The sequence below is a fragment of the Somniosus microcephalus genome, chromosome 1 (genome assembly GCF_052327205.1).
Source record: "Somniosus microcephalus isolate GS21.2 chromosome 1, FLI_Smic_1.0, whole genome shotgun sequence".
Classification (NCBI taxonomy): Eukaryota; Metazoa; Chordata; class Chondrichthyes; order Squaliformes; family Somniosidae; genus Somniosus; species Somniosus microcephalus.
In genome coordinates this window covers 335080909-335108312 of record NC_140987.1, presented here as the reverse complement: position 1 = coordinate 335108312, position 27404 = coordinate 335080909, and the positions used below count along the sequence as shown (strand labels likewise).

Sequence of the window (27404 nt, the reverse complement as noted above, 5' to 3'; positions counted from 1 at the left end):
ATACTTTCAAGTTATCTTTGAATCAGCGTTCAGCAGTTTGGGCTAATAACTGCGTATGCAGCTTACACATGTTTACCTTAGGACATGTAACCCAATCCATGAATGTGCATGGGGGCCAAGATCCAATCAGGTTGCGGGAATGAATTGTGCATGAGGCCGCCATGCTTATTTGAATGTATAAAAATGTAGGATTTGCTGTAACAATTTGGAGTAATCTGGCTAAGATAGAGCAGATTGTCTCCCCACCGCTTTAATAAAGACAACTTGACTATCAATCTGAAAACCTTGTGTCAAGTGTTGGTTTAAAATACTCCACATCACAGACCTATTCCATTCCAGACCCAATCCATACCAAACCCATTCCATACCAGACCCATTCCATTCCAGACCCATCACAGTCTGACCCATTCGATACCAGACACAATTCCATTTCAGACCCATTCCATACCAGGCCCATCATTGTCTGACCCATTCCATTCTAGACCATTGCATTCCAGACCCATTCCATACCACACCCATCACAGTCTGACCCATTCCATCCCAGACCCATTCCATACCAGACCCATTCCATTCCAGACCCATTCCATACCAGACCATTCCATACCACACCCATCACAGTCTGACCCATTCCATACCAGGCCCATTCCATACCAGACCCATCACTGTCTGAACCATTCCGTTCCAGACCCATTCCATTCCAGACCCATCACAGCCTGACTCATTCCATACCAGACCCATTCCATGCCAGACTCATCACAGTCTGACCCATTCCATACCAGACCCATTCGATACCAGACACAATTCCATTTCAGACCCATTCCATACCAGGCCCATCATTGTCTGATCCATTCCATTCTAGACCATTGCATTCCAGACCCATTGCATTCCAGACCCATTCCATACCAGACCCATTCCATACCAGACCCATTCCATACCAGACCCATTCCATACCAGACCCATCACAGTCTGACCCATTCCATACCAGGCCCATTCCATGCCAGACTCATCACAGCCTGACTCATTCCATACCAGACACATTCCATACCAGACCCATTCCATGCCAGACCCATCACTGTCTGAACCATTCCGTTCCAGACCCATTCCATTCCAGACCCATCACAGTCTGACCCATTCCATACCAGGCCCATTCCATTCCAGACCCATCACTGTCTGAACCATTCCGTTCCAGACCCATTCCATTCCAGACCCATCACAGTCTGACCCATTCCATACCAGACCCATTCCATTCCAGACCCATCACTGTCTGAACCATTCCGTTCCAGACCCATTCCATTCCAGACCCATCAGTCTGACCCATTCCATACCAGGCCCATTCCATGCCAGACTCATCACAGCCTGACTCATTCCATACCAGACCCATTCCATTCCAGACCCATTCCATGCCAAACCCATCGCAGTCTGACCCATTCCAAACCAGACCCATTCCATACCAGACCCATTCCATGCCAGACCCATTCCATGCCAGACCCATCTCAGTCTGACCCATTCCATACCAGACCCATTCCATACCTGACCCAATCCATACCAGACCCAATCCATACCAGACCCATTCCATGCCAGACCCATTCCATGCCAGACCCATCACAGTCTGACCCATTCCATACCAGACCCATTCCATACCAGGCCCATCACAGTCTGACCCATTCCATACCAGACCCATTCCATACCAGGCCCATCACAGTCTGACCCATTCCATACCAGATGCATTCTATTCCAGGCCCATTCCATGCCAGACCCATCACAGTCTAATCCATTCCAGACCCATTCCATTCAAGACCCATCACAGTCTGACCCATTCCATAGCAGACACATCACAGCCTGACCCATTCCATTCCAGACCCATTCCATTCCAGACCCATCACAGTCTAACCCATTCCATACCACACCCATTCCATACCACACCCATTCCATACCAGACCCATCACAGCCTGACCCATTCCATTCCAGACCCATTCCATTCCAGACACATTCCATACCAGACCCATTCCATTCCAGACCCATTCCATGCCAGACCCATCACAGCCTGACCCATTGCATACCACACCCATTCCATACCAGACCCATTCCATACCAGACCCATCACAGCCTGACCCATTCCATTCCAGACCCATTCCATTCCAGACACATTCCATACCAGACCCATTCCATTCCAGACCCATTCCATACCAGACCCATTCCATTCCAGACCCATTCCATTCCAGACCCATTCCAGCCTGACCCATTCCATTCCAGACCCATTCCATTCCAGACCCATTCCATACCAGACCCATTCCATTCCAGACCCATTCCATGCCAGACCCATCACAGCCTGACCCATTGCATACCACACCCATTCCATACCAGACCCATTCCATGCCAGACCCATCACAGCCTGACCCATTGCATACCACACCCATTCCATTCCAGACCCATTCCATTCCAGACCCAATCCATACCAGACCCATTCCATACCAGACCCATTCCATTCCAGACCCATTCCATTCCAGACCCATTCCAGCCTGACCCATTCCATTCCAGACCCATTCCATTCCAGACCCATTCCAGCCTGACCCATTCCATTCCAGACCCATTCCAGTCTGACCCATTCCATTCCAGACCCATCGCAGTCTGACCCATTCCATTCCAGACCCATTCTATTCCAGACCCATTCCATTCCAGACCCATTCCATTCCAGACCCATTCCATACCAGACCCATCACAGCCTAACCCATTCCATTCCAGACCCATTCCATTCCAGACCCATTCCAGCCTGACCCATTCCATTCCAGACCCATTCCATTCCAGACCCATTCCATTCCAGACCCATTCCAGCCTGACCCATTCCATTCCAGACCCATTCCAGTCTGACCCATTCCATTCCAGACCCATCGCAGTCTGACCCATTCCATTCCAGACCCATTCCATTCCAGACCCATTCCATACCAGACCCATCACAGCCTGACCCATTCCATTCCAGACCCATTCCATTCCAGACCAATTCCATTCCAGACCCATTCCAGCCTGACCCATTCCATTCCAGACCCATTCCATTCCAGACCAATTCCATTCCAGACCCATTCCAGTCTGACCCATTCCATGCCAGACACATTCTATTCCCGACCCAGTCCATTCCAGACCCATTCCATTCCAGACCCATTCCATACCAGACCCATCACAGCCTGACCCATTCCATACCAGACCCATTCCATGCCAGACCCATCACAGTCTGACCCATTCCATACCAGACCCATTCCATGCCAGACCCATCACAGTCTGACCCATTCCATTCCAGACCCATTCCATTCCAGACCCATTCCATACCAGACCCATCACAGCCTGACCCATTCCATACCAGACCCATTCCATGCCAGACCCATCACAGCCTGACCCATTCCATACCAGACCCATTCCATACCAGGCCCATCACAGCCTGACCCATTCCATACCAGACCCATTCCATACCAGGCCCATCACAGTCTGACCCATTCCATACCAGACCCATTCCATTCCAGACCCATTCCATGCCAGACCCATCACAGCCTGACCCATTGCATACCACACCCATTCCATACCACACCCATTCCATACCAGACCCATCACAGCCTGACCCATTCCATTCCAGACCCATTCCATTCCAGACACATTCCATACCAGACCCATTCCATTCCAGACCCATTCCATACCAGACCCATTCCATTCCAGACCCATTCCATTCCAGACCCATTCCAGCCTGACCCATTCCATTCCAGACCCATTCCATTCCAGACCCATTCCAGCCTGACCCATTCCATTCCAGACCCATTCCAGTCTGACCCATTCCATTCCAGACCCATCGCAGTCTGACCCATTCCATTCCAGACCCATTCCATTCCAGACCCATTCCATACCAGACCCATCACAGCCTGACCCATTCCATTCCAGACCCATTCCATTCCAGACCAATTCCATTCCAGACCCATTCCAGCCTGACCCATTCCATTCCAGACCCATTCCATTCCAGACCCATTCCAGCCTGACCCATTCCATTCCAGACCCATTCCATTCCAGACCCATTCCAGCCTGACCCATTCCATTCCAGACCCATTCCATTCCAGACCCATTCCAGCCTGACCCATTCCATTCCAGACCCATTCCATTCCAGACCCATCACAGTCTGACCCATTCCATGCCAGACACATTCTATTCCTGACCCAGTCCATTCCAGACCCATTCCATTCCAGACCCATTCCATACCAGACCCATCACAGCCTGACCCATTCCATACCAGGCCCATTCCATGCCAGACCCATCACAGTCTAACCCATTCCATGCCAGACCCATTCCATTCCAAACCCATTCCATGCCAGACCCATTCCATGCCAGACCCATCACAGCCTGACCCATTCCATTCGAAACCCATTCCATTCCAGACCCATTCCAGCCTGACCCATTCCATTCCAGACCCATTCCATTCCAGACCCATCACAGTCTGACCCATTCCATTCCAGACACATTCTATTCCAGACCCATTCCATTCCAGACCCATTCCATTCCAGACCCAGTGTAGGGGGAGCTCCAATCTGCCCCTGACCCAATTTTGTGCTCTCCCTGAGGCCTGGTGCTAATTCCCTGATGGAATAAGATCTTTCTGTGAGTGTTACCTTTTTCTGTCTGTTCGATGATCTGCCTCAGTGCTTTCTTCAAACTGTTGGCTCGCAACATAAGCTGTTCCTTTGACTTGAATATTTTGGGTGCAGCGTTTGTATCTGGGATGTTTCCTGGCTGTCCTCCGTTATCTGTACATGTGTTCTCGCCCTGGCCAGCTGTGGATGGTGGGGAAGTGCCAGCGGGAACAATCACCGCCTGCGATTCATCACTCAGAGCCTTCACCAGGGAGTCCAGCCTCTGGGTTAACAGTGCGCACTGCATGAGAGAAATCCAGTCACATCACCAAGATTAGGTGGGGTTCAAATCCCCCCATTTACTCTCTTCCTCAGCTGAAGATGCCGCTTCTTCCAAGGGTACGGCCCAGGGGGGTGGCCCAGGGGGGGCGGCCCAGGGGGGGCGGCCCAGGGGGGCAGCCCAGGTGGGGCGGCCCAGGGGGGGCGGCCCAGGGGGTACGGCCCAGGGGTACGGCCCAGGGGTGCGGCCCAGGGGTGCAGCCCAGGGGGGGCGGCCCAGGGGGGGCGGCCCAGGGGGTACGGCCCAGGGGTGCGGCCCAGGGGTGCGGCCCAGGGGTGCGGTTCAGGCCATCCCCATATAGCATTTATTTCGGTGACCGAAACACCCACCTTGTTGGCCATTGTGTCTGCTTCTTCCTTGTTTTCCTCGGCCTTCTTGTAGGCTTTTCCAACTTCAGCTATGAAGTCACTTACTGTCCCGCAGAGAAACCTGCAGATCAACAGCAGGCAAAAATAAAGGTAGGGGGTAAAAGAAACAGAGCAGTGAAATAAAGAGAGGAATAATGAAGAGTGGATTAATGACGAGTGGAATAATGAAGGGGGAAGGTGAAATACACAGTGTTGACCTTCCTCCATGCACCTGCTCTTTTACTGTAGGGGGTGTCTTCAGCCCCAGGTAGGTCCGCCCTCCTGTGTGACATCTGCTGGAGCAGGACCTCCAACGCCAGCATGATAAGGGGCAGTGTTACCCTCGCCTCTGCTCTGCCACTGTGAACAACTGGTGCACTTTCCATTACTACCTGACGTGCTGTTAATGTGCAGCCCGTTGACTGTCCTTCACTGGATTCTGCACTCCAGCCACCCTTGCTACTAACCAAGCTCTCTGGCCAAGCGCTTCAGCTTTCAGTCGCCAATTCAAATGAGAGGTGTGGGCTTCCAATGCAACATTCAGCATGGTGCATTCCAGGGGGTGTACACTATTCTGATTTTAACATCCTTGTGTAATTGGAGCTCATAGAATAGCATTTTACAAAGGATGGTGTAATTGAAGCAATGCGAGATAGTGTTAGTGCCTGGGGTCAGCTGTGAATCATTGCCTCATTCCCATTCCCCGACATGCAGACAAGATCTAAGTGGAACGGCATATCTAAAACTAACTGCAACTCGAGATTTTGCTTCTGAAGACAATTCACGCCTGAGCAGTCGATGCTGGTGATTGTACCCAGATTAGTGTACCATCTGTTACCCAGCGTCCCTGGCATTCACAGGGCAAGAGAGGGTCCATGAACCTGGCCAGTAACTGGCTAGCAGTGAGGAATTTTTGGGTGATTTTTCTCCTGTAAAAACCCAGGGTCTCAGGCCATTGCAGTGCCCCAGTTTCTGGTACCACCTAGTGTCTGGGCTGACCCGTGTAGATGGGGCATTGGGTTGAAGTACTGGAGGGAACAGTACTCCGTAGGACAGGAGGGAATTGAGTGACAGGGAGGAAATTACATCATCATTGAAGGCTTCAAGCCTAATTATTGCTGGCGAGGTCAAAATACACCTATCGAGAAGAGCATGTGGGAGCTCCTTGGACCTGAGCCCTAATGGTGAGCAGACCCTCGTTAACTAGTTATCAACAACAGCAAAGAAACAGATTGATTGAGATTGTACGGCGAAAAGAAACTTACGTGGCAGAGGAAATGACATCACAGTGCTGGTCGGAATCGAGTACTTTTGTTAAATGATAAGCAATTGAATCAGCATACCGAGAAATCGGGACCTGAAACAGACAAGGAACAGTCCAGATTATCACATCAACACACACCTCAGAATAGATGGACTGTACAACAGGGACTGCGGGAGACACGGACTGTACGACAGGGACTGCGGGAGACACTGACTGTACGACAGGGACTGCGGAAGACACTGACTGTACGACAGGGACTGCGGGAGACACTGACTGTATGACAGGGACTGCGGGAGACACTGACTGTACGACAGGGACTGCGGGAGACACTGACTGTACCACAGGGACTGCGGGAGACACTGACTGTACAACACGGACTGCGGGAGACACTGACTGTACAACACGGACTGCGGGAGACACTGACTGTACAACAGGAACTGCGGGAGACACTGACTGTACAACACGGACTGCGGGAGACACTGACTGTACAACACGGACTGCGGGAGACACTGACTGTACAACACGGACTGCGGGAGACACTGACTGTACAACAGGAACTGCGGGAGACACTGACTGTACAACACGGACTGTGGGAGACACTGGCTGTACAACAGGAACTGCGGGAGACACTGACTGTACAACACGGACTTTCGGAGACACTGACTGTACAACAGAGACTATGGGAGACACTGCACAACAGAGACTGTGGGAGACACTGACTGTACAACAGGAACTGTGGGAGACACTGACTGTACAACACGGACTGTCGGAGACACTGACTGTACAACAGAGGCTGTGGGAGACACTGACTGTACGACAGGGACTGCGGGAGACACTGACTGTACGACAGGGACTGCGGGAGACACTGACTGTACGACAGGGACTGCGGGAGACACTGACTGTACGACAGGGACTGCGGGAGACACTGACTGTACGACAGGGACTGCGGGAGACACTGACTGTACGACAGGGACTGCGGGAGACACTGACTGTACGACAGGGACTGCGGGAGACACTGACTGTACGACAGGGACTGCGGGAGACACTGACTGTACGACAGGGACTGCGGGAGACACTGACTGTACGACAGGGACTGCGGGAGACACTGACTGTACGACAGGGACTGCGGGAGACACTGACTGTACGACAGGGACTGCGGGAGACACTGACTGTACGACAGGGACTGCGGGAGACACTGACTGTACGACAGGGACTGCGGGAGACACTGACTGTACGACAGGGACTGCGGGAGACACTGACTGTACGACAGGGACTGCGGGAGACACTGACTGTACGACAGGGACTGCGGGAGACACTGACTGTACGACAGGGACTGCGGGAGACACGGGCTGTACGACAGGGACTGCGGGAGACACTGACTGTACGACAGGGACTGCGGGAGACACTGACTGTACGACAGGGACTGCGGGAGACACTGACTGTACAACACGGACTGTGGGAGACACTGACTGTACAACGCGGACTTTCGGGGACACTGACTGTACAACAGAGACTGTGGGAGACACTGACTGCACAACAGAGACTGTGGGAGACACTGACTGTACAACAGGAACTGTGGGAGACACTGACTGTACAACACGGACTGTCGGAGACACTGACTGTACAACACGGACTGTGGGAGACACTGACTGTACAACAGAGACTTTGGGAGACACTGACTGAACAACAGAGACTGTGGGAGACACTGACTAAACAACACGGACTGTGGGAGACACTGACTGTACAACAGGAACTGTGGGAGATACTGACTGTACAACACAGACTGTGGGAGACACTGACTGTACAACAGAGACTGTGGGAGACACTGACTGTACAACAGGGACTGTGGAAGATACTGACTGTGGAAGATACTGACTGTGCAACAGAGACTGTAAGTGCAATTCCTGTCCCTCCTCCTGTCAATGAATTCTTCGAATGACAATACAGGGATTGTTGCCACATCTTTTCCAACCTCTTTTGCTGCAAATTCCCTGGAGTAAAATTCTGCCTGTGATTTGGCTTTGAGGAGTTTTCATTTTGTGAACTTGATACTGCCGAACTCTCTAACATAAAACTTCTGATTTATACTGTTTGACCAAAGCCTCCTATTACATTTTACATTTCTTGGACATATTCTGGAACCCATTAATATCGCTGTTTAACCCGTGGTACTCTCATACCTGTACTTGGGAATTGTAAACCTCATCTTCTGTCACGATGGAAAGTGGCTGTTTTGTTGCTTCTTCGTAGGTCATGATGCTCCATCTGTGGAGCAGAGAATAATCCAGCCAGTCATCACAGTCACATCGGAGCATAGGACCAGGAATAGGCCATTCAGCCCCTCAAGCCTGTTCCGCCATTCAATGACATCATGGCTGAGCTGCGATCTAACTCCATACACCCGCCTTTGCCCCATATCCCTTAATACCTTTGGTTAACAGAAAGCTATCAATCTCACATTTAAAATTAACAATTGATCTAGCATCAATTGCCGTTTGCGGAAGAGAATTCCAAACTTCTACCACCTCTTGTGTGTAGAAGTGTTTCCTAATTTCACTCCTGAAAGGTCTGGCTTTAATTTTTAGGCTGTGCCCCCCAGTCCTAGAATCCCCAACCAGCAGAAATAGTTTCTCTCGATCGACTCTATCTGCTCCACTTAATATATTGAAAACTTTGATCAAACCACCCCTTAACCTTCTAAATTCCAGGGAATACAACCCTAGTTTGTGTAATCTCTCCTCATAAAGGGGTCCTGATGGGGAGACTCCCTCTATAAAAGGGGTCCTGATGGGGCGACACCCTCTATAAAAGGGGCCCTGATGGGGAGACTCCCTCTATAAAAGGGGTCCTGATGGGGAGACTCCCTCTATAAAAGGGGTCCTGATGGGGAGACTCCCTCTATAAAAGGGGCCCTGATGGGGAGACTCCCTCTATAAAAGGGGCCCTGATGGGGAGACTCCCTCTATAAAAGGGGTCCTGATGGGGAGACTCCCTCTATAAAAGGGGTCCTGATGGGGAGACTCCCTCTATAAAAGGGGTCCTGATGGGGAGACTCCCTCTATAAAAGGGGTCCTGATGGGGAGACTCCCTCTATAAAAGGGGCCCTGATGGGGAGACTCCCTCTATAAAAGGGGTCCTGATGGGGAGACTCCCTCTATAAAAGGGGTCCTGATGGGGAGACTCCCTCTATAAAAGGGGTCCTGATGGGGAGACTCCCTCTATAAAAGGGGTCCTGATGGGGAGACTCCCTCTATAAAAGGGGTCCTGATGGGGAGACTCCCTCTATAAAAGGGGTCCTGATGGGGAGACTCCCTCTATAAAAGGGGCCCTGATGGGGAGACTCCCTCTATAAAAGGGGCCCTGATGGGGAGACTCCCTCTATAAAAGGGGCCCTGATGGGGAGACTCACTCTATAAAAGGGGCCCTGATGGGGAGACTCCCTCTATAAAAGGGGTCCTGATGGGGCGACACCCTCTATAAAGGGGTCCTGATGGGGAGACTCCCTCTATAAAAGGGGTCCTGATGGGGAGACTCCCTCTATAAAAGGGGCCCTGATGGGGAGACTCCCTCTATAAAAGGGGTCCTGATGGGGAGACTCCCTCTATAAAAGGGGCCCTGATGGGGAGACACCCTCTATAAAAGGGGCCCTGATGGGGAGACTCCCTCTATAAAAGGGGTCCTGATGGGGAGACTCCCTCTATAAAAGGGGCCCTGATGGGGAGACTCCCTCTATAAAAGGGGTCCTGATGGGGAGACTCCCTCTATAAAAGGGGTCCTGATGGGGAGACTCCCTCTATAAAAGGGGTCCTGATGGGGAGACTCCCTCTATAAAAGGGGTCCTGATGGGGAGACTCCCTCTATAAAAGGGGTCCTGATGGGGAGACTCCCTCTATAAAAGGGGTCCTGATGGGGAGACTCACTCTATAAAAGGGGTCCTGATGGGGAGACTCCCTCTATAAAAGGGGCCCTGATGGGGAGACACCCTCTATAAAAGGGGTCCTGATGGGGAGACTCCCTCTATAAAAGGGGTCCTGATGGGGAGACTCCCTCTATAAAAGGGGTCCTGATGGGGAGACTCCCTCTATAAAAGGGGTCCTGATGGGGAGACTCCCTCTATAAAAGGGGCCCTGATGATGAGACTCCCTCTATAAAAGGGGTCCTGATGGGGAGACTCCCTCTATAAAAGGGGTCCTGATGGGGAGACACCCTCTATAAAAGGGGTCCTGATGGGGAGACTCCCTCTATAAAAGGGGTCCTGATGGGGAGACACCCTCTATAAAAGGGGTCCTGATGGGGAGACTCACTCTATAAAAGGGGCCCTGATGGGGAGACTCCCTCTATAAAAGGGGTCCTGATGGGGAGACTCCCTCTATAAAAGGGGTCCTGATGGGGAGACTCCCTCTATAAAAGGGGTCCTGATGGGGAGACTCCCTCTATAAAAGGGGTCCTGATGGGGAGACTCCCTCTATAAAAGGGGTCCTGATGGGGAGACTCCCTCTATAAAAGGGGTCCTGATGGGGAGACTCCCTCTATAAAAGGGGCCCTGATGGGGAGACTCCCTCTATAAAAGGGGTCCTGATGGTGAGACTCCCTCTATAAAAGGGGTCCTGATGGGGAGACTCCCTCTATAAAAGGGGCCCTGATGGGGAGACTCCCTCTATAAAAGGGGCCCTGATGGGGAGACTCCCTCTATAAAAGGGGTCCTGATGGGGAGACTCCCTCTATAAAAGGGGCCCTGATGGGGAGACTCCCTCTATAAAAGGGGTCCTGATGGGCAGACTCCCTCTATAAAAGGGGCCCTGATGGGGAGACTCCCTCTATAAAAGGGGCCCTGATGGGGAGACTCCCTCTATAAAAGGGGCCCTGATGGGGAGACACCCTCTATAAAAGGGGCCCTGATGGGGAGACTCCCTCTATAAAAGGGGTCCTGATGGGGAGACTCCCTCTATAAAAGGGGTCCTGATGGGGAGACTCGCTCTATAAAAGGGGCCCTGATGGGGAGACTCCCTCTATAAAAGGGGCCCTGATGGGGAGACTCCCTCTATAAAAGGGGCCCTGATGGGGAGACTCCCTCTATAAAAGGGGTCCTGATGGGGAGACTCCCTCTATAAAAGGGGCCCTGATGGGGAGACTCCCTCTATAAAAGGGGCCCTGATGGGGAGACTCCCTCTATAAAAGGGGCCCTGATGGGGAGACTCCCTCTATAAAAGGGGCCCTGATGGGGCGACTCCCTCTATAAAAGGGGCCCTGATGGGGCGACTCCCTCTATAAAAGGGGCCCTGATGGGGAGACTTCCTCTATAAAAGGGGTCCTGATGGGGAGACTTCCTCTATAAAAGGGGTCCTGATGGGGAGACTCCCTCTATAAAAGGGTGTCTAATACTGGGTGCAGGGAGAGACGCTCATTGCAGCAGTCGCTGCTATTGCTGACAGCAGCTCATTTCGGGCAGGCGGCAGGTTTAACTGTTCTGTGCCAACCACCAGAGGGAGCCCTCACACTGCGATTGTGTGAGGCACAGGATATTTACACAGTGCGGAACTCCCATTTCCCAAGCAGTTTCTTCTGTAGATTCCTGCTCTCACTGTGTGTTTGTTTACTGAGAAACCCAGGTGACGGGACAATCCCTCAGTGCAAAATATATATTTTTTTAATTTAATTCGTTTTTATGGGATGTGGGCATCGCTGGTGAGGCCAGCATTTATTGCCCATCCCTAATTGCCCTTGAGAAGGTGGTGGTGAGCCGCCTTCTTGAACCGTTGCAGTCCGTGTGGTGAAGGTACTCCCACAGTGCTGCTAGGTAGGGAGTTCCAGGATTTTGACCCAGCGACGATGGAGGATCGGTGATATACTTCTAAGTCAGGACGGTGTGTGACTTGGAGGGGAACTTGGAGGTGGTGGTGTTCCCATGCGCCTGTTGCCCTTGTCCTTCTAGGTGAAAGTGGCCGCGGGTTTGGGAGGTGCTGCCAAAGAAGTCTTGGCGAGTTGCTGCAGTACATACTGTAGATGGTACACACTGCAGCCACGGTGCACCGGTGGTGGAGGGAGTGAATGTTTAAGGTGGTGGATGGGGTGCCAATCAAGCAAGCTGCTTTGTCCTGGATGGTGTCGAGTTTCTTGAGTGTTGTTGGAGCTGCACTCATCCAGGCAAGTGGAGAGTATTCCATCACACTGCTGACTAGTGCCTTATAGATGGTGGAAAGGCTTTGGGGAGTCAGGAGGTGAGACACTCGCCATAGAATACCTAGCCTCTGACCTGCTCTTATTGCCACAGTATTTATGTGGCTGGTCCAGTTAAGTTTCTGGTTAATGGTGACCACCAGGATGTTGATAGTGGGGGATTCGGCGATGGTAATGACATTGAATGTCAAGGGGAGGTGGTTAGACTCTCACTTGTTGGAGATAGTCAATGCCTGGCACTTCTGTGGTGCGAATGTTACCTGCCACTTATCAGCCCAAGACTGAACGTCATCCAGGTCTTGTTGCATGCGGGCACAGACTGTTTCATTATCTGTGGAGTTGTGAATGGCGCTGAACACTGGGCAGTCATCAGCGAACATCCCCATTTCTGACATTATGTTGGAGGGAAGGTCATTAATGAAGCAGCTGAAGATGGTTGGGCCTAGGACACTGCCCTGAGGAACTCCTGCAGCGATGTCCTGGGACTGTGATGATTGACCTTCAACCACCACAACCATTTTCCTTTGTGCTAGGCATGACTCCAGCCAGTGGAGAGTTTTCCCCCTGATCCCCATTGACTTCAGTTTTACTGGGGCTCCTTGATGCCACACTTGGTCAAATGCTGCCTTGATGTCAAGGACAGTCACTCTCACCTCACCTCTGGAATTTAGCTCCTTTGTCCATGTTTGGACCAAGGCTGTAATGAGGTCGGGAGCCGAGTGGTCTTGACGAAACCCAAACTGGGCATCAGTGAGCAAGTTATTGGTGAGTAAGTGTCGCTTGATAGCACTGTCGATGACACCTTCCATCACTTTGCTGATGATTGAGAGCAGACTGATGGGGCGGTAATTGGCCGGGTTGGATTTGTCCTGCTTTTTGTGGACAGGACATACCTGGGCAGTTTTTCACATTGTCGTATAGATGCCAGTGTTGTAGCTGTACTGGAACAGCTTGGCTAGAGGCGCGGCTAATTCTGGAGCACAAGTCTTCAGCACAATAGTCGGGATATTGTCGGGGCTCATAGCCTTTGCTGTATCCAGTGCGCTCAGCCGTTTTTTGATATCACGTGGAGTGAATCGAATTGGCTGAAGATTGGCTTCGGTGATGGTGGGGACCTCGGGAGAAGGCCGATGTGGATCAGCCACTCGGCACTTCTGGCTGAAGTTGGTTGCAAACGCTTCAGCCTTGTCTTTTGCACTCACGTACTGGGCTCCACCATCATTGAGGATGCGGATATTCATGGAGCCTCCTCCTCCCATTTGATGCACAGTGCAGAGGGAGCTTTACTCAGTATCTAACCCGTGCTGTGCCTCCCCTGGGAATGTTGGATGGAACAGTGTAGAGGGAGCGTTAATGTGTATCAAACCCGTGCTGTACCTGGAGATGGGAGAGGGATACGCGATCACGTGACAATGGTGCCAACACCCTCACCTGTCCAGCATCTTGGTGGTGGCACGCTCCAGCTTGGCCACAACCTGAAGAAGCTGCGTGTCATCATCACATAGTCCACCCCAGCCGAGAACCCTCGCCAGGTCATTGCCCGTCCCCAGGGGAAGCACACCCAGCTTGCACTGGCAAAGAGAGTAAAACACTTCAGCAAACAGCACCAGCTCATGGTCAGCACCATCCAGCTATCCCTCAAATCTCAGTACCATCCCTCTCCTGTGGTGCTCAGTACCCACCATCCCGTGGTGTTCAGTACCATCCCCCTCCTGTGGTGCTCAGTACCCACCATCCCGTGGTGTTCAGTACCATCCCCCTCCTGTGGTGCTCAGTACCATCCCCCCTGTGGTGCTCAGTACCCACCATCCCATGGTGTTCAGTACCATCCCCCCTGTGGTGCTCAGTACCATCCCCCCCTGTGGTGCTCAGTACCATCCCCCCTGTGGTGCTCAGTACCATTCCCCCTGTGGTGCTCAGTACCATTCCCCCTGTGGTGCTCAGTACCATCCCCCTCCTGTGGTGCTCAGTACCATCCCCCCTGTGGTGCTCAGTACCATCCCCCCCTGTGGTGCTCAGTACCCCCCCCTGTGGTGCTCAGTACCATCCCCCCCTGTGGTGCTCAGTACCCCCCCTGTGGTGCTCAGTACCATCCCCCCTGTGGTGCTCAGTACCATCCCCTCCTGTGGTGCTCAGTACCATCCCCCCTGTGGTGCTCAGTACCATCCCCCCCTGTGGTGCTCAGTACCATCCCCCCCTGTGGTGCTCAGTACCCCCCCCTGTGGTGCTCAGTACCATCCCCCTCCTGTGGTGCTCAGTACCATCCCTTCCTGTGGTGCTCAGTACCATCCCCCTCCTGTGGTGCTCAGTACCATCCCCCCTGTGGTGCTCAGTACCATCCCCCCTGTGGTGCTCAGTACCATCACCCCTGTGGTGCTCAGTACCATCCCCCCTGTGCTGCTCAGTACCATCCCCCCTGTGGTGCTCAGTACCATCCCCCCTGTGGTGCTCAGTGCCATCCCCTCCTGTGGTGCTCAGTACCATCCCCCCCTGTGGCGCTCAGTACCATCCCCTCCTGTGGTGCTCAGTACCATCCCATCCCGTGGTGTTCAGTACCATCCCCCCCTGTGGTGCTCAGTACCATCCCATCCCGTGGTGTTCAGTACCATCCCCCTCCTGTGGTGCTCAGTACCATCCCCCCTGTGGTGCTCAGTACCATCCCCTTCTGTGGTGCTCAGTACCATCCCCCCCTGTGGTGCTCAGTACCATCCCCTCCTGTGGTGCTCAGTACCAACCCCCCTGTGGTGCTCAGTACCATCCCCCCCTGTGGTGCTCAGGACCATCCCCCCCTGTGGTGCTCAGTACCAACCCCCCTGTGGTGCTCAGTACCGTCCCCCCCTGTGGTGCTCAGTACCGTCCCCCCCTGTGGTGCTCAGTACCCCCCCCCTGTGGTGCTCAGTACCATCCCCCCTGTGGTGCTCAGTACCATCCCCCCTGTGGTGCTCAGTACCGTCCCCCCCCTGTGGTGCTCAGTACCATCCCCCCCCTGTGGTGCTCAGTACCAACCCCCCTGTGGTGCTCAGTACCATCCCCCCCCTGTGGTGCTCAGTACCGTCCCCCCCTGTGGTGCTCAGTACCATCCCCCCTGTGGTGCTCAGTACCATCCCCCCCTGTGGTGCTCAGTTCCATCCCCCCCTGTGGTGCTCAGTACCATCCCCCCTGTGGTGCTCAGTACCATCCCCCCCTGTGGTGCTCAGTACCATCCCCCCCCCTGTGGTGCTCAGTACCATCCCCCTGTGGTGCTCAGTACCATCCCCCCCCTGTGGTGCTCAGTTCCATCCCCCCCTGTGGTGCTCAGTACCATCCCCCCTGTGGTGCTCAGTACCATCCCCCCCTGTGGTGCTCAGTACCATCCCCCCTGTGGTGCTCAGTACCATCCCCCCCTGTGGTGCTCAGTACCGTCCCCCCCTGTGGTGCTCAGTGCCATCCCCCCCCCTGTGGTGCTCAGTACCATCCCCCTGTGGTGCTCAGTACCATCCCCCCCCCTGTGGTGCTCAGTACCATCCCCCCCCTGTGGTGCTCAGTACCATCCCCCCCTGTGGTGCTCAGTACCGTCCCCCCCCTGTGGTGCTCAGTACCGTCCCCCCCCTGTGGTGCTCAGTACCATCCCCCCCTGTGGTGCTCAGTACCGTCCCCCCGTGGTGCTCAGTACCATCCCCCCCTGTGGTGCTCAGTTCCATCCCCCCCTGTGGTGCTCAGTACCGTCCCCCCCTGTGGTGCTCCGTACCATCCCCCCCTGTGGTGTTCAGTTCCATCCCCCCCTGTGGTGCTCAGTACCATCCCCCCTGTGGTGCTCAGTACCATCCCCCCCTGTGGTGCTCAGTACCGTCCCCCCCTGTGGTGCTCAGTACCATCCCCCCTGTGGTGCTCAGTACCATCCCCCCCTGTGGTGCTCAGTTCCATCCCCCCCTGTGGTGTTCAGTTCCATCCCCCCCTGTGGTGCTCAGTACCATCCCCCCCTGTGGTGCTCAGTACCATCCCCCCTGTGGTGCTCAGTACCATCCCCCCCCCCCTGTGGTGCTCAGTACCACCCCCCCTGTGGTGTTCAGTTCCATCCCCCCCTGTGGTGCTCAGTACCATCCCCCCCAGGTGCTCAGTACCATCCCCCCCTGTGGTGCTCAGTACCATCCCCCCCTGTGGTGCTCAGTACCGTCCCCCCCCTGTGGTGCTCAGTACCATCCCCCCCTGTGGTGCTCAGTACCATCCCCCCTGTGGTGCTCAGTACCAACCCCCCTGTGGTGCTCAGTACCAACCCCCCTGTGGTGCTCAGTACCAACCCCCCTGTGGTGCTCAGTGCCATCCCCCCCCCTCTGGTGCTCAGTACCATCCCCCCACCTGTGGTGCTCAGTACCATCCCCCCCTGTGGTGCTCAGTACCGTCCCCCCCTGTGGTGCTCAGTACCATCCCCCCCTGTGGTGCTCAGTACCATCCCCCGCTGTGGTGCTCAGTACCATCCCCCCCCCTGTGGTGCTCAGTACCATCCCCCTGTGGTGCTCAGTACCATCCCCCCCCCTGTGGTGCTCAGTACCATCCCCCTGTGGTGCTCAGTACCATCCCCCCCCCTGTGGTGCTCAGTACCATCCCCCCTGTGGTGCTCAGTACCATCCCCCCCTGTGGTGCTCAGTACCATCCCCCCCCCTGTGGTGTTCAGTACCATCCCCCCCTGTGGTGCTCAGTACCGTCCCCCCCTGTGGTGCTCAGTACCATCCCCCCTGTGGTGCTCAGTACCATCCCCCCTGTGGTGCTCAGTACCATCCCCCCCTGTGGTGCTCAGTACCATCCCCCCTGTGGTGCTCAGTACCAACCCCCCCTGTGGTGCTCAGTACCATCCCCCCCTGTGGTGCTCAGTACCATCCCCCCTGTGGTGCTCAGTACCGTCCCCCCCTGTGGTGCTCAGTACCATCCGCCCCTGTGGTGCTCAGTACCATCCCCCCCTGTGGTGCTCAGTACCATCCGCCCCTGTGGTGCTCAGTACCATCCCCCCCTGTGGTGCTCAGTACCATCCCCCCCTGTGGTGCTCAGTACCAACCCCCCCTGTGGTGCTCAGTACCATCCCCCCCTGTGGTGCTCAGTACCGTCCCCCCCTGTGGTGCTCAGTACCATCCGCCCCTGTGGTGCTCAGTACCATCCCCCCCTGTGGTGCTCAGTACCGTCCCCCCCTGTGGTGCTCAGTACCATCCGCCCCTGTGGTGCTCAGTACCATCCCCCCCTGTGGTGCTCAGTACCATCCGCCCCTGTGGTGCTCAGTACCATCCCCCCCTGTGGTGCTCAGTACCATCCCCCCCCTGTGGTGCTCAGTACCGTCCCCCCCTGTGGTGCTCAGTACCATCCCCCCCTGTGGTGCTCAGTACCATCCCCCCCTGTGGTGCTCAGTACCCTCCCCCCTGTGGTGCTCAGTACCATCCCCCCCTGTGGTGCTCAGTACCATCCCCCCCTGTGGTGCTCAGTACCCTCCCCCCTGTGGTGCTCAGTACCCCCCCCCTGTGGTGCTCAGTACCAACCCCCCCTGTGGTGCTCAGTACCAACCCCCCTGTGGTGCTCAGTACCATCCCCCCTGTGGTGCTCAGTACCATCCCCCGCTGTGGTGCTCAGTACCAACCCCCCTGTGGTGCTCAGTACCATCCCCCCCTGTGGTGCTCAGTACCATCCCCCCCTGTGGTGCTCAGTACCATCCCCCCCCGTGGTGCTCAGTACCGTCCCCCCCTGTGGTGCTCAGTACCATCCCCCCTGTGGTGCTCAGTACCAACCCCCCCTGTGGTGCTCAGTACCATCCCCCCCTGTGGTGCTCAGTACCATCCCCCCTGTGGTGCTCAGTACCAACCCCTCCTGTGGTGCTCAGTACCATCCCCCCCTGTGGTGCTCAGTACCATCCCCCCTGTGGTGCTCAGTACCAACCCCCCCTGTGGTGCTCAGTACCATCCCCCCCTGTGGTGCTCAGTACCAACCCCCCTGTGGTGCTCAGTACCAACCCCCCTGTGGTGCTCAGTACCATCCCCCTGTGGTGCTCAGTACCAACCCCCCCTGTGGTGCTCAGTACCAACCCCCCCTGTGGTGCTCAGTACCATCCCCCCCTGTGGTGCTCAGTACCGTCCCCCCCTGTGGTGCTCAGTACCGTCCCCCCCTGTGGTGCTCAGTACCGTCCCCCCCTGTTGTGCTCAGTACCAACCCCCCTGTGGTGCTCAGTACCAACCCCCCCTGTGGTGCTCAGTACCATCCCCCCCTGTGGTGCTCAGTACCATCCCCCCCTGTGGTGCTCAGTACCATCCCCCCTGTGGTGCTCAGTACCGTCCCCCCCTGTGGTGCTCAGTACCATCCCCCCTGTGGTGCTCAGTACCGTCCCCCCTGTGGTGCTCAGTACCAACCCCCCTGTGGTGCTCAGTACCATCCCCCCTGTGGTGCTCAGTACCATCCCCCCTGTGGTGCTCAGTACCATCCCCCCCTGTGGTGCTCAGTACCATCCCCCCCTGTGGTGCTCAGTACCGTCCCCCCCTGTGGTGCTCAGTACCGTCCCCCCCCTGTGGTGCTCAGTACCGTCCCCCCCTGTGGTGCTCAGTACCATCCCCCCCTGTGGTGCTCAGTACCGTCCCCCCCTGTGGTGCTCAGTACCATCCCCCCCTGTGGTGCTCAGTACCATCCCCCCTGTGGTGCTCAGTACCATCCCCCCCTGTGGTGCTCAGTACCATCCCCCCCTGTGGTGCTCAGTACCGTCCCCCCCTGTGGTGCTCAGTACCGTCCCCCCCCTGTGGTGCTCAGTACCATCCCCCCCTGTGGTGCTCAGTACCATCCCCCCCTGTGGTGCTCAGTACCATCCCCCCCTGTGGTGCTCAGTACCATCCCCCCCTGTGGTGCTCAGTACCATCCCCCCCTGTGGTGTTCAGTACCATCCCCCCCCCTGTGGTGCTCAGTACCATCCCCCCCCCTGTGGTGCTCAGTACCAACCCCCCTGTGGTGCTCAGTACCGTCCCCCCCTGTGGTGCTCAGTACCATCCCCCCCTGTGGTGCTCAGTACCATCCCCCCCTGTGGTGTTCAGTACCATCCCCCCCCCTGTGGTGCTCAGTACCATCCCCCCCTGTGGTGCTCAGTACCATCCCCCCCCGTGGTGCTCAGTACCATCCGCCCCCCGTGGTGCTCAGTACCCCCCCCTGTGGTGCTCAGTACCATCCCCCCTGTGGTGCTCAGTACCGTCCCCCCCTGTGGTGCTCAGTACCATTCCCCCTGTGGTGCTCAGTACCATCCCCCCCTGTGGTGCTCAGTACCGTCCCCCCCTGTGGTGCTCAGTACCAACCCCCCCTGTGGTGCTCAGTAACCCCCCCTGTGGTGCTCAGTACCAACCCCCCTGTGGTGCTCAGTACCATCCCCCCCTGTGGTGCTCAGTACCGTCCCCCCCTGTGGTGCCCAGTACCATCCCCCCCTGTGGTGCTCAGTACCGTCCCCCCGTGGTGCTCAGTACCATCCCCCCCTGTGGTGCTCAGTACCAACCCCCCCTGTGGTGCTCAGTACCATCCCCCCCTGTGGTGCTCAGTACCGTCCCCCCCTGTGGTGCTCAGTACCATCCCCCCCTGTGGTGCTCAGTACCATCCCCCCCTGTGGTGCTCAGTACCGTCCCCCCGTGGTGCTCAGTACCATCCCCCCCTGTGGTGCTCAGTACCAACCCCCCCTGTGGTGCTCAGTACCATCCCCCCCTGTGGTGCTCAGTACCATCCCCCCCTGTGGTGCTCAGTACCATCCCCCCCTGTGGTGCTCAGTACCGTCCCCCCGTGGTGCTCAGTACCATCCCCCCCCTGTGGTGCTCAGTACCATCCCCCCCTGTGGTGCTCAGTACCAACCCCCCCTGTGGTGCTCAGTACCATCCCCCCCTGTGGTGCTCAGTACCAACCCCCCCTGTGGTGCTCAGTACCCCCCCTGTGGTGCTCAGTACCAACCCCCCTGTGGTGCTCAGTACCATCCCCCCCTGTGGTGCTCAGTACCGTCCCCCCCTGTGGTGCTCAGTACCGTCCCCCCCTGTGGTGCTCAGTGCCATCCCCCCCTGTGGTGCTCAGTACCGTCCCCCCCTGTGGTGCTCAGTACCATCCCCCCTGTGGTGCTCAGTACCATCCCCCCCTGTGGTGCTCAGTACCATCCCCCCTGTGGTGCTCAGCACCAACCCCCCCTGTGGTGCTCAGTACCCCCCCCTGTGGTGCTCAGTACCAACCCCCCTGTGGTGCTCAGTACCATCCCCCCCTGTGGTGCTCAGTACCGTCCCCCCCTGTGGTGCTCAGTACCGTCCCCCCCTGTGGTGCTCAGTACCGTCCCCCCCTGTGGTGCTCAGTACCGTCCCCCCCTGTGGTGCTCAGTACCGTCCCCCCCTGTGGTGCTCAGTACCGTCCCCCCCTGTGGTGCTCAGTACCGTCCCCCCCTGTGGTGCTCAGTACCGTCCCCCCCTGTGGTGCTCAGTACCGTCCCCCCCTGTGGTGCTCAGTACCATCCCCCCCTGTGGTGCTCAGTACCATCCCCCCTGTGGTGCTCAGTACCATCCCCCCCTGTGGTGCTCAGTACCGTCCCCCCCTGTGGTGCTCAGTACCGTCCCCCCCTGTGGTGCTCAGTACCGTCCCCCCCTGTGGTGCTCAGTACCATCCCCCCCTGTGGTGCTCAGTACCATCCCCCCCTGTGGTGCTCAGTACCATCCCCCCCTGTGGTGCTCAGTACCATCCCCCCCTGTGGTGCTCAGTACCATCCCCCCCTGTGGTGCTCAGTACCATCCCCCCCTGTGGTGTTCAGTACCATCCCCCCCCCCCTGTGGTGCTCAGTACCATCCCCCCCTGTGGTGCTCAGTACCAACCCCCCTGTGGTGCTCAGTACCGTCCCCCCCCTGTGGTGCTCAGTACCATCCCCCCCTGTGGTGTTCAGTACCATCCCCCCCCCTGTGGTGCTCAGTACCATCCCCCCCTGTGGTGCTCAGTACCAACCCCCCTGTGGTGCTCAGTACCGTCCCCCCCTGTGGTGCTCAGTACCATCCCCCCCTGTGGTGCTCAGTACCATCCCCCCCTGTGGTGTTCAGTACCATCCCCCCCCCTGTGGTGCTCAGTACCATCCCCCCGTGGTGCTCAGTACCATCCCCCCCTGTGGTGCTCAGTACCATCCGCCCCTGTGGTGCTCAGTACCCCCCCCGTGGTGCTCAGTACCATCCCCCCTGTGGTGCTCAGTACCGTCCCCCCCTGTGGTGCTCAGTACCATTCCCCCTGTGGTGCTCAGTACCGTCCCCCCCTGTGGTGCTCAGTACCGTCCCCCCCTGTGGTGCTCAGTACCATCCCCCCCTGTGGTGCTCAGTACCATCCCCCCTGTGGTGCTCAGTACCGTCCCCCCCTGTGGTGCTCAGTACCATCCCCCCCTGTGGTGCTCAGTACCATCCCCCCCTGTGGTGCTCAGTTCCGTCCCCCCGTGGTGCTCAGTACCATCCCCCCCTGTGGTGCTCAGTACCAACCCCCCCTGTGGTGCTCAGTACCATCCCCCCCTGTGGTGCTCAGTACCGTCCCCCCCTGTGGTGCTCAGTACCATCCCCCCCTGTGGTGCTCAGTACCAGCCCCCCCTGTGGTGCTCAGTACCGTCCCCCCGTGGTGCTCAGTACCATCCCCCCCTGTGGTGCTCAGTACCAACCCCCCCTGTGGTGCTCAGTACCATCCCCCCCTGTGGTGCTCAGTACCATCCCCCCCTGTGGTGCTCAGTACCGTCCCCCCGTGGTGCTCAGTACCATCCCCCCCTGTGGTGCTCAGTACCATCCCCCCCTGTGGTGCTCAGTACCATCCCCCCCTGTGGTGCTCAGTACCAACCCCCCCTGTGGTGCTCAGTACCCCCCCCTGTGGTGCTCAGTACCAACCCCCCTGTGGTGCTCAGTACCATCCCCCCCTGTGGTGCTCAGTACCATCCCCCCCTGTGGTGCTCAGTACCGTCCCCCCCTGTGGTGCTCAGTACCATCCCCCCCTGTGGTGCTCAGTACCGTCCCCCCCTGTGGTGCTCAGTACCATCCCCCCCTGTGGTGCTCAGTACCATCCCCCCCTGTGGTGCTCAGTACCATCCCCCCCTGTGGTGCTCAGTACCCCCCCCCTGTGGTGCTCAGTACCAACCCCCCTGTGGTGCTCAGTACCATCCCCCCCTGTGGTGCTCAGTACCAACCCCCCTGTGGTGCTCAGTACCATCCCCCCGTGGTGCTCAGTACCGTCCCCCCCTGTGGTGCTCAGTACCATCCCCCCTGTGGTGCTCAGTACCATCCCCCCCTGTGGTGCTCAGTACCATCCCCCCCTGTGGTGCTCAGTACCATCCCCCCCCTGTGGTGCTCAGTACCATCCCCCCTGTGGTGCTCAGTACCATCCCCCCCTGTGGTGCTCAGTACCATCCCCCCTGTGGTGCTCAGTACCATCCCCCCTGTGGTGCTCAGTACCAACCCCCCTGTGGTGCTCAGTACCATCCCCCCCCTGTGGTGCTCAGTACCGTCCCCCCCTGTGGTGCTCAGTACCGTCCCCCCCTGTGGTGCTCAGTACCCCCCCCCTGTGGTGCTCAGTACCATCCCCCCCCTGTGGTGCTCAGTACCATCCCCCCCCTGTGGTGCTCAGTACCGTCCCCCCGTGGTGCTCAGTACCGTCCCCCCCTGTGGTGCTCAGTACCATCCCCCCTGTGGTGCTCAGTACCGTCCCCCCCTGTGGTGCTCAGTACCATCCCCCCCTGTGGTGCTCAGTACCGTCCCCCCCCTGTGGTGCTCAGTACCCCCCCTGTGGTGCTCAGTACCATCCCCCCCTGTGGTGCTCAGTACCGTCCCCCCCTGTGGTGCTCAGTACCATCCCCCCTGTGGTGCTCAGTACCAACCCCCCTGTGGTGCTCAGTACCAACCCCCCTGTGGTGCTCAGTACCAACCCCCCTGTGGTGCTCAGTACCGTCCCCCCCTGTGGTGCTCAGTACCGTCCCCCCCTGTGGTGCTCAGTACCATCCCCCCCTGTGGTGCTCAGTACCATCCCCCCCTGTGGTGCTCAGTACCATCCCCCCCTGTGGTGCTCAGTACCAACCCCCCTGTGGTGCTCAGTACCATCCCCCCTGTGGTGCTCAGTACCATCCCCCCCTGTGGTGCTCAGTACCATCCCCCCCTGTGGTGCTCAGTACCGTCCCCCCCTGTGGTGCTCAGTACCATCCCCCCCCCCTGTGGTGCTCAGTACCATCCCCCCCTGTGGTGCTCAGTACCAACCCCCCCTGTGGTGCTCAGTACCATCCCCCCTGTGGTGCTCAGTACCATCCCCCCCTGTGGTGCTCAGTACCATCCCCCCCTGTGGTGCTCAGTACCCCCCCCTGTGGTGCTCAGTACCATCCCCCCCTGTGGTGCTCAGTACCGTCCCCCCGTGGTGCTCAGTACCGTCCCCCCCTGTGGTGCTCAGTACCGTCCCCCCCTGTGGTGCTCAGTACCGTCCCCCCCTGTGGTGCTCAGTACCATCCCCCCCTGTGGTGCTCAGTACCAACCCCCCTGTGGTGCTCAGTACCCCCCCCTGTGGTGCTCAGTACCGTCCCCCCCTGTGGTGCTCAGTACCGTCCCCCCCTGTGGTGCTCAGTACCATCCCCCCTGTGGTGCTCAGTACCGTCCCCCCCGGTGGTGCTCAGTACCCTCCCCCCTGTGGTGCTCAGTACCGTCCCCCCTGTGGTGCTCAGTACCGTCCCCCCCTGTGGTGCTCAGTACCGTCCCCCCCTGTGGTGCTCAGTACCGTCCCCCCCTGTGGTGCTCAGTACCGTCCCCCCTGTGGTGCTCAGTACCGTCCCCCCTGTGGTGCTCAGTACCGTCCCCCCTGTGGTGCTCAGTACCGTCCCCCCTGTGGTGCTCAGTACCGTCCCCCCCTGTGGTGCTCAGTACCCCCCCCTGTGGTGCTCAGTACCGTCCCCCCCTGTGGTGCTCAGTACCGTCCCCCCCTGTGGTGCTCAGTACCGTCCCCCCCTGTGGTGCTCAGTACCGTCCCCCCCTGTGGTGCTCAGTACCGTCCCCCCCTGTGGTGCTCAGTACCGTCCCCCCCTGTGGTGCTCAGTACCGTCCCCCCCTGTGGTGCTCAGTACCGTCCCCCCCTGTGGTGCTCAGTACCATCCCCCCCTGTGGTGCTCAGTACCATCCCCCCTGTGGTGCTCAGTACCATTCCCCCTGTGGTGCTCAGTACCCCCCCCGTGGTGCTCAGTACCATCCCCCCCTGTGGTATGAGGGGAGCTGTAATCATTCACTCACCTGTTTGTGTAAGCCAAGTTTATCGATTTCAGATAAGACCCAGCCCACACTGCCATCGCCACCACACGCGAGGATCCGGAATGTAGCAAACTTCTGGAACAGACGGAGCCTGCCAGGGAACAAACACAGCTCAGCTTCTCTTGAAACAGGAATCAAAGCGATAGATAGGCAGCAGCAAAAGTCACATTTCCCGACTGTTCAAAGCAACGCCCCAGAATGTCCTCGGAGCCGCTCTCGCTCCGCGACCGAAACTTGGCCGGAAGTGCGGCGGGAAATGCCGTTTACGTTGAAATTACGGCATTAAGTGGGACCAGCACTGAGCAAATATCGGGCCAATGTGTTTCCGCAGTGAGAAGTTGTGAAGATGTAGAATAGGGTTGGTGTAACTGAAGGTCTCAGTAATCATGTCACTGTGAAACGTTGGCCCAGCAGTCCCATTCAACTGATGACAGATACCACACACCAGCTCAGAATCAGAAGGTCGTGGACTTGAGCACATAATCCAGGCACCACACCTTGGCTTAGAAATTCAGTTGGCTGTGCCAGCCGTTAGCGCCTTAGGAGGAGTAGATCTCGAGCGCTAGGCGCTTAGCGCCCGGGCGCAGCGCGATCTGCGCCTCGCCCCAACTTCAGTAGACATTTAGCGCCGGCGCAAAGTCATTGCGCGCGCTCATCTGCGCGCGCAGATCATGACGTCATTTCATCGTGCAACGCCCTTTGTGCGCCCGGAACCGGAACTTCACTCACGCCGCCCCATTGTGCGCCGGGCGGCCCTAACGACTGTTGAGTGGAACGTTGCTCAGCCGATGCGGGCCACGGGGAGCGCGAATTAAAGGGCACTTCCCCTGCACTAGAAACGGCAGCCGTGTTACAACACTCCTTTTTGTGAGAGACGGATCTTCTGATTTGGCTCAACACAGGAGGAGGAGGAGGAGGAGGAGGAGGAGGAGCAGAAGGCTGGTACCACATAACAAACTGATGGAGAGAAGCCCTCCCCAACAACACAAATACAGCAGTCTCGGCCTTTCAAAAAAACAAATCCACCCTCCCCCTTTAAGAGCTCACCGGAGCCAGAGTGTCTGCCGGCAATCAGCAGCTCGCCGCACCTGCCCTGCGCCCAACTTCCGGTGTTAGCGCCCCGGGCTGCCGGCTTAGCGCCTAATGATAGTCGTGCATCGCCTGTTTTAGCACAGCAGCAACCTCTTAGGGCGATGCAACTGAATATCGGCGAAGGGGGCTCGACTTTGCGCCGGGCGCAAACTTTCGCGGCCGCCCGACTTTACCGCCCCAAAAGTGGCTATACTGAATTTCTAGGCCCTTATCTTTAGACTGTGACCCCTGGTTCTGGACTCCCCGCCTTCGGGAACATCCTTCCTGCATCTAGTCTGTCTAGTCCTGTTAGAATTTTATAAGTTTAATTGAGATCCCTTCCCATTCTTCTACACTGCAGCGAATATAAGCCCAATCAACCCAATCTCTCCTCATACGTCATTCCTGCTGTTGTGTATGTACCTTTAAGAGAATAACTGGTCTCAGACTGCAGTACCGGCAGTGACCACCCCTGTATAAAAGGCGCTAGTGAGCCTCTGTTGTTTTCAGTTTCACTATTGACTTCCATCAGTAAAGACTTGTTTTGTTCAACTCCTGCTGTCCGTGACTCAATCATTCACGGACATAATACTGGCGACGAGCAGATACGAACTTACCTACAGTCTGCACCACCTCCTGGGATCCATTCCTACAGCGAAGTGAGCAGAGGTCGAGGCCAGAGAGACAAAAAAAGTAAGAAGCAGTAGAAACGGGCGTCGACCGTGGGCATCCGCCCCTGTGTTAGCGGAGTTGAAGATTGCTGGAGAAGCTGTCGAAAGCGGGGCCTGGTTCCTGTCGACGGTGCTTCAGCTAATCGGGCTGGTGGCAGGTAGTACACTGATCCTTCCTGGGCTGCGGCGGTCGCAAACTCGAGCGGGTGGCTTGCAACGGGGCCGAGCAGCGTTGTCGGGAAGAAGAAAGAGAGAGGGTGGAGCACACAGGGCGCGGCCAGTGCTATGAAGCCGGGCTGCATATAGACCCGAGAAGAGGGAGGCAAGAGTCCCACAGGGTTGTTCCACGACGGGAAAATAATAAAAAAAGAAATATTAAACGCGCAAGAAACCGCGAGGAGCTGCAGGTTGCAACGGGAACTGCGGAAAGCAGCGCTAGTAACACCGGGGAAGAAAGCAAAGCGCGGGAGGCGCCATCTTAATCAGCGGGGAAGAAGGCAAAGCGCGGGAGGCGCCATTTTGTTAAATCGGGGAAGAAGGCAAAGCGCGGGAGGCGCCATTTTAGATTTGCAAGATGCCAAAGACTGGCTGTATCACTGCTTTTGATAATACAATAGAGGACTGGACCGCGTATGTGGAAAGAGTCGAGGTATATTTCGAGGCAAACGAAATAGCTGATGAGAAAAAGGCA

General features: G+C 56.9%; 1 protein-coding gene across 1 annotated transcript in view; it reads right to left on the bottom strand.

Moving 5' to 3' along the window:
• Positions 1 to 27404, bottom strand: part of LOC147124917 (diacylglycerol kinase delta) — a 225075-nt gene that overhangs the window by 131290 nt on the left and 66381 nt on the right. The window contains exons 9-14 of the mRNA XM_085988140.1: positions 24954 to 25062; positions 14161 to 14300; positions 8733 to 8817; positions 6554 to 6645; positions 5271 to 5370; positions 4641 to 4902 (exon numbers count right to left, since the gene is read on the bottom strand). Of these exons, the coding sequence (XP_085844266.1) occupies positions 4641 to 4902; positions 5271 to 5370; positions 6554 to 6645; positions 8733 to 8817; positions 14161 to 14300; positions 24954 to 25062 (788 nt within the window). The remainder of the gene's footprint in view (positions 1 to 4640; positions 4903 to 5270; positions 5371 to 6553; positions 6646 to 8732; positions 8818 to 14160; positions 14301 to 24953; positions 25063 to 27404) is intronic.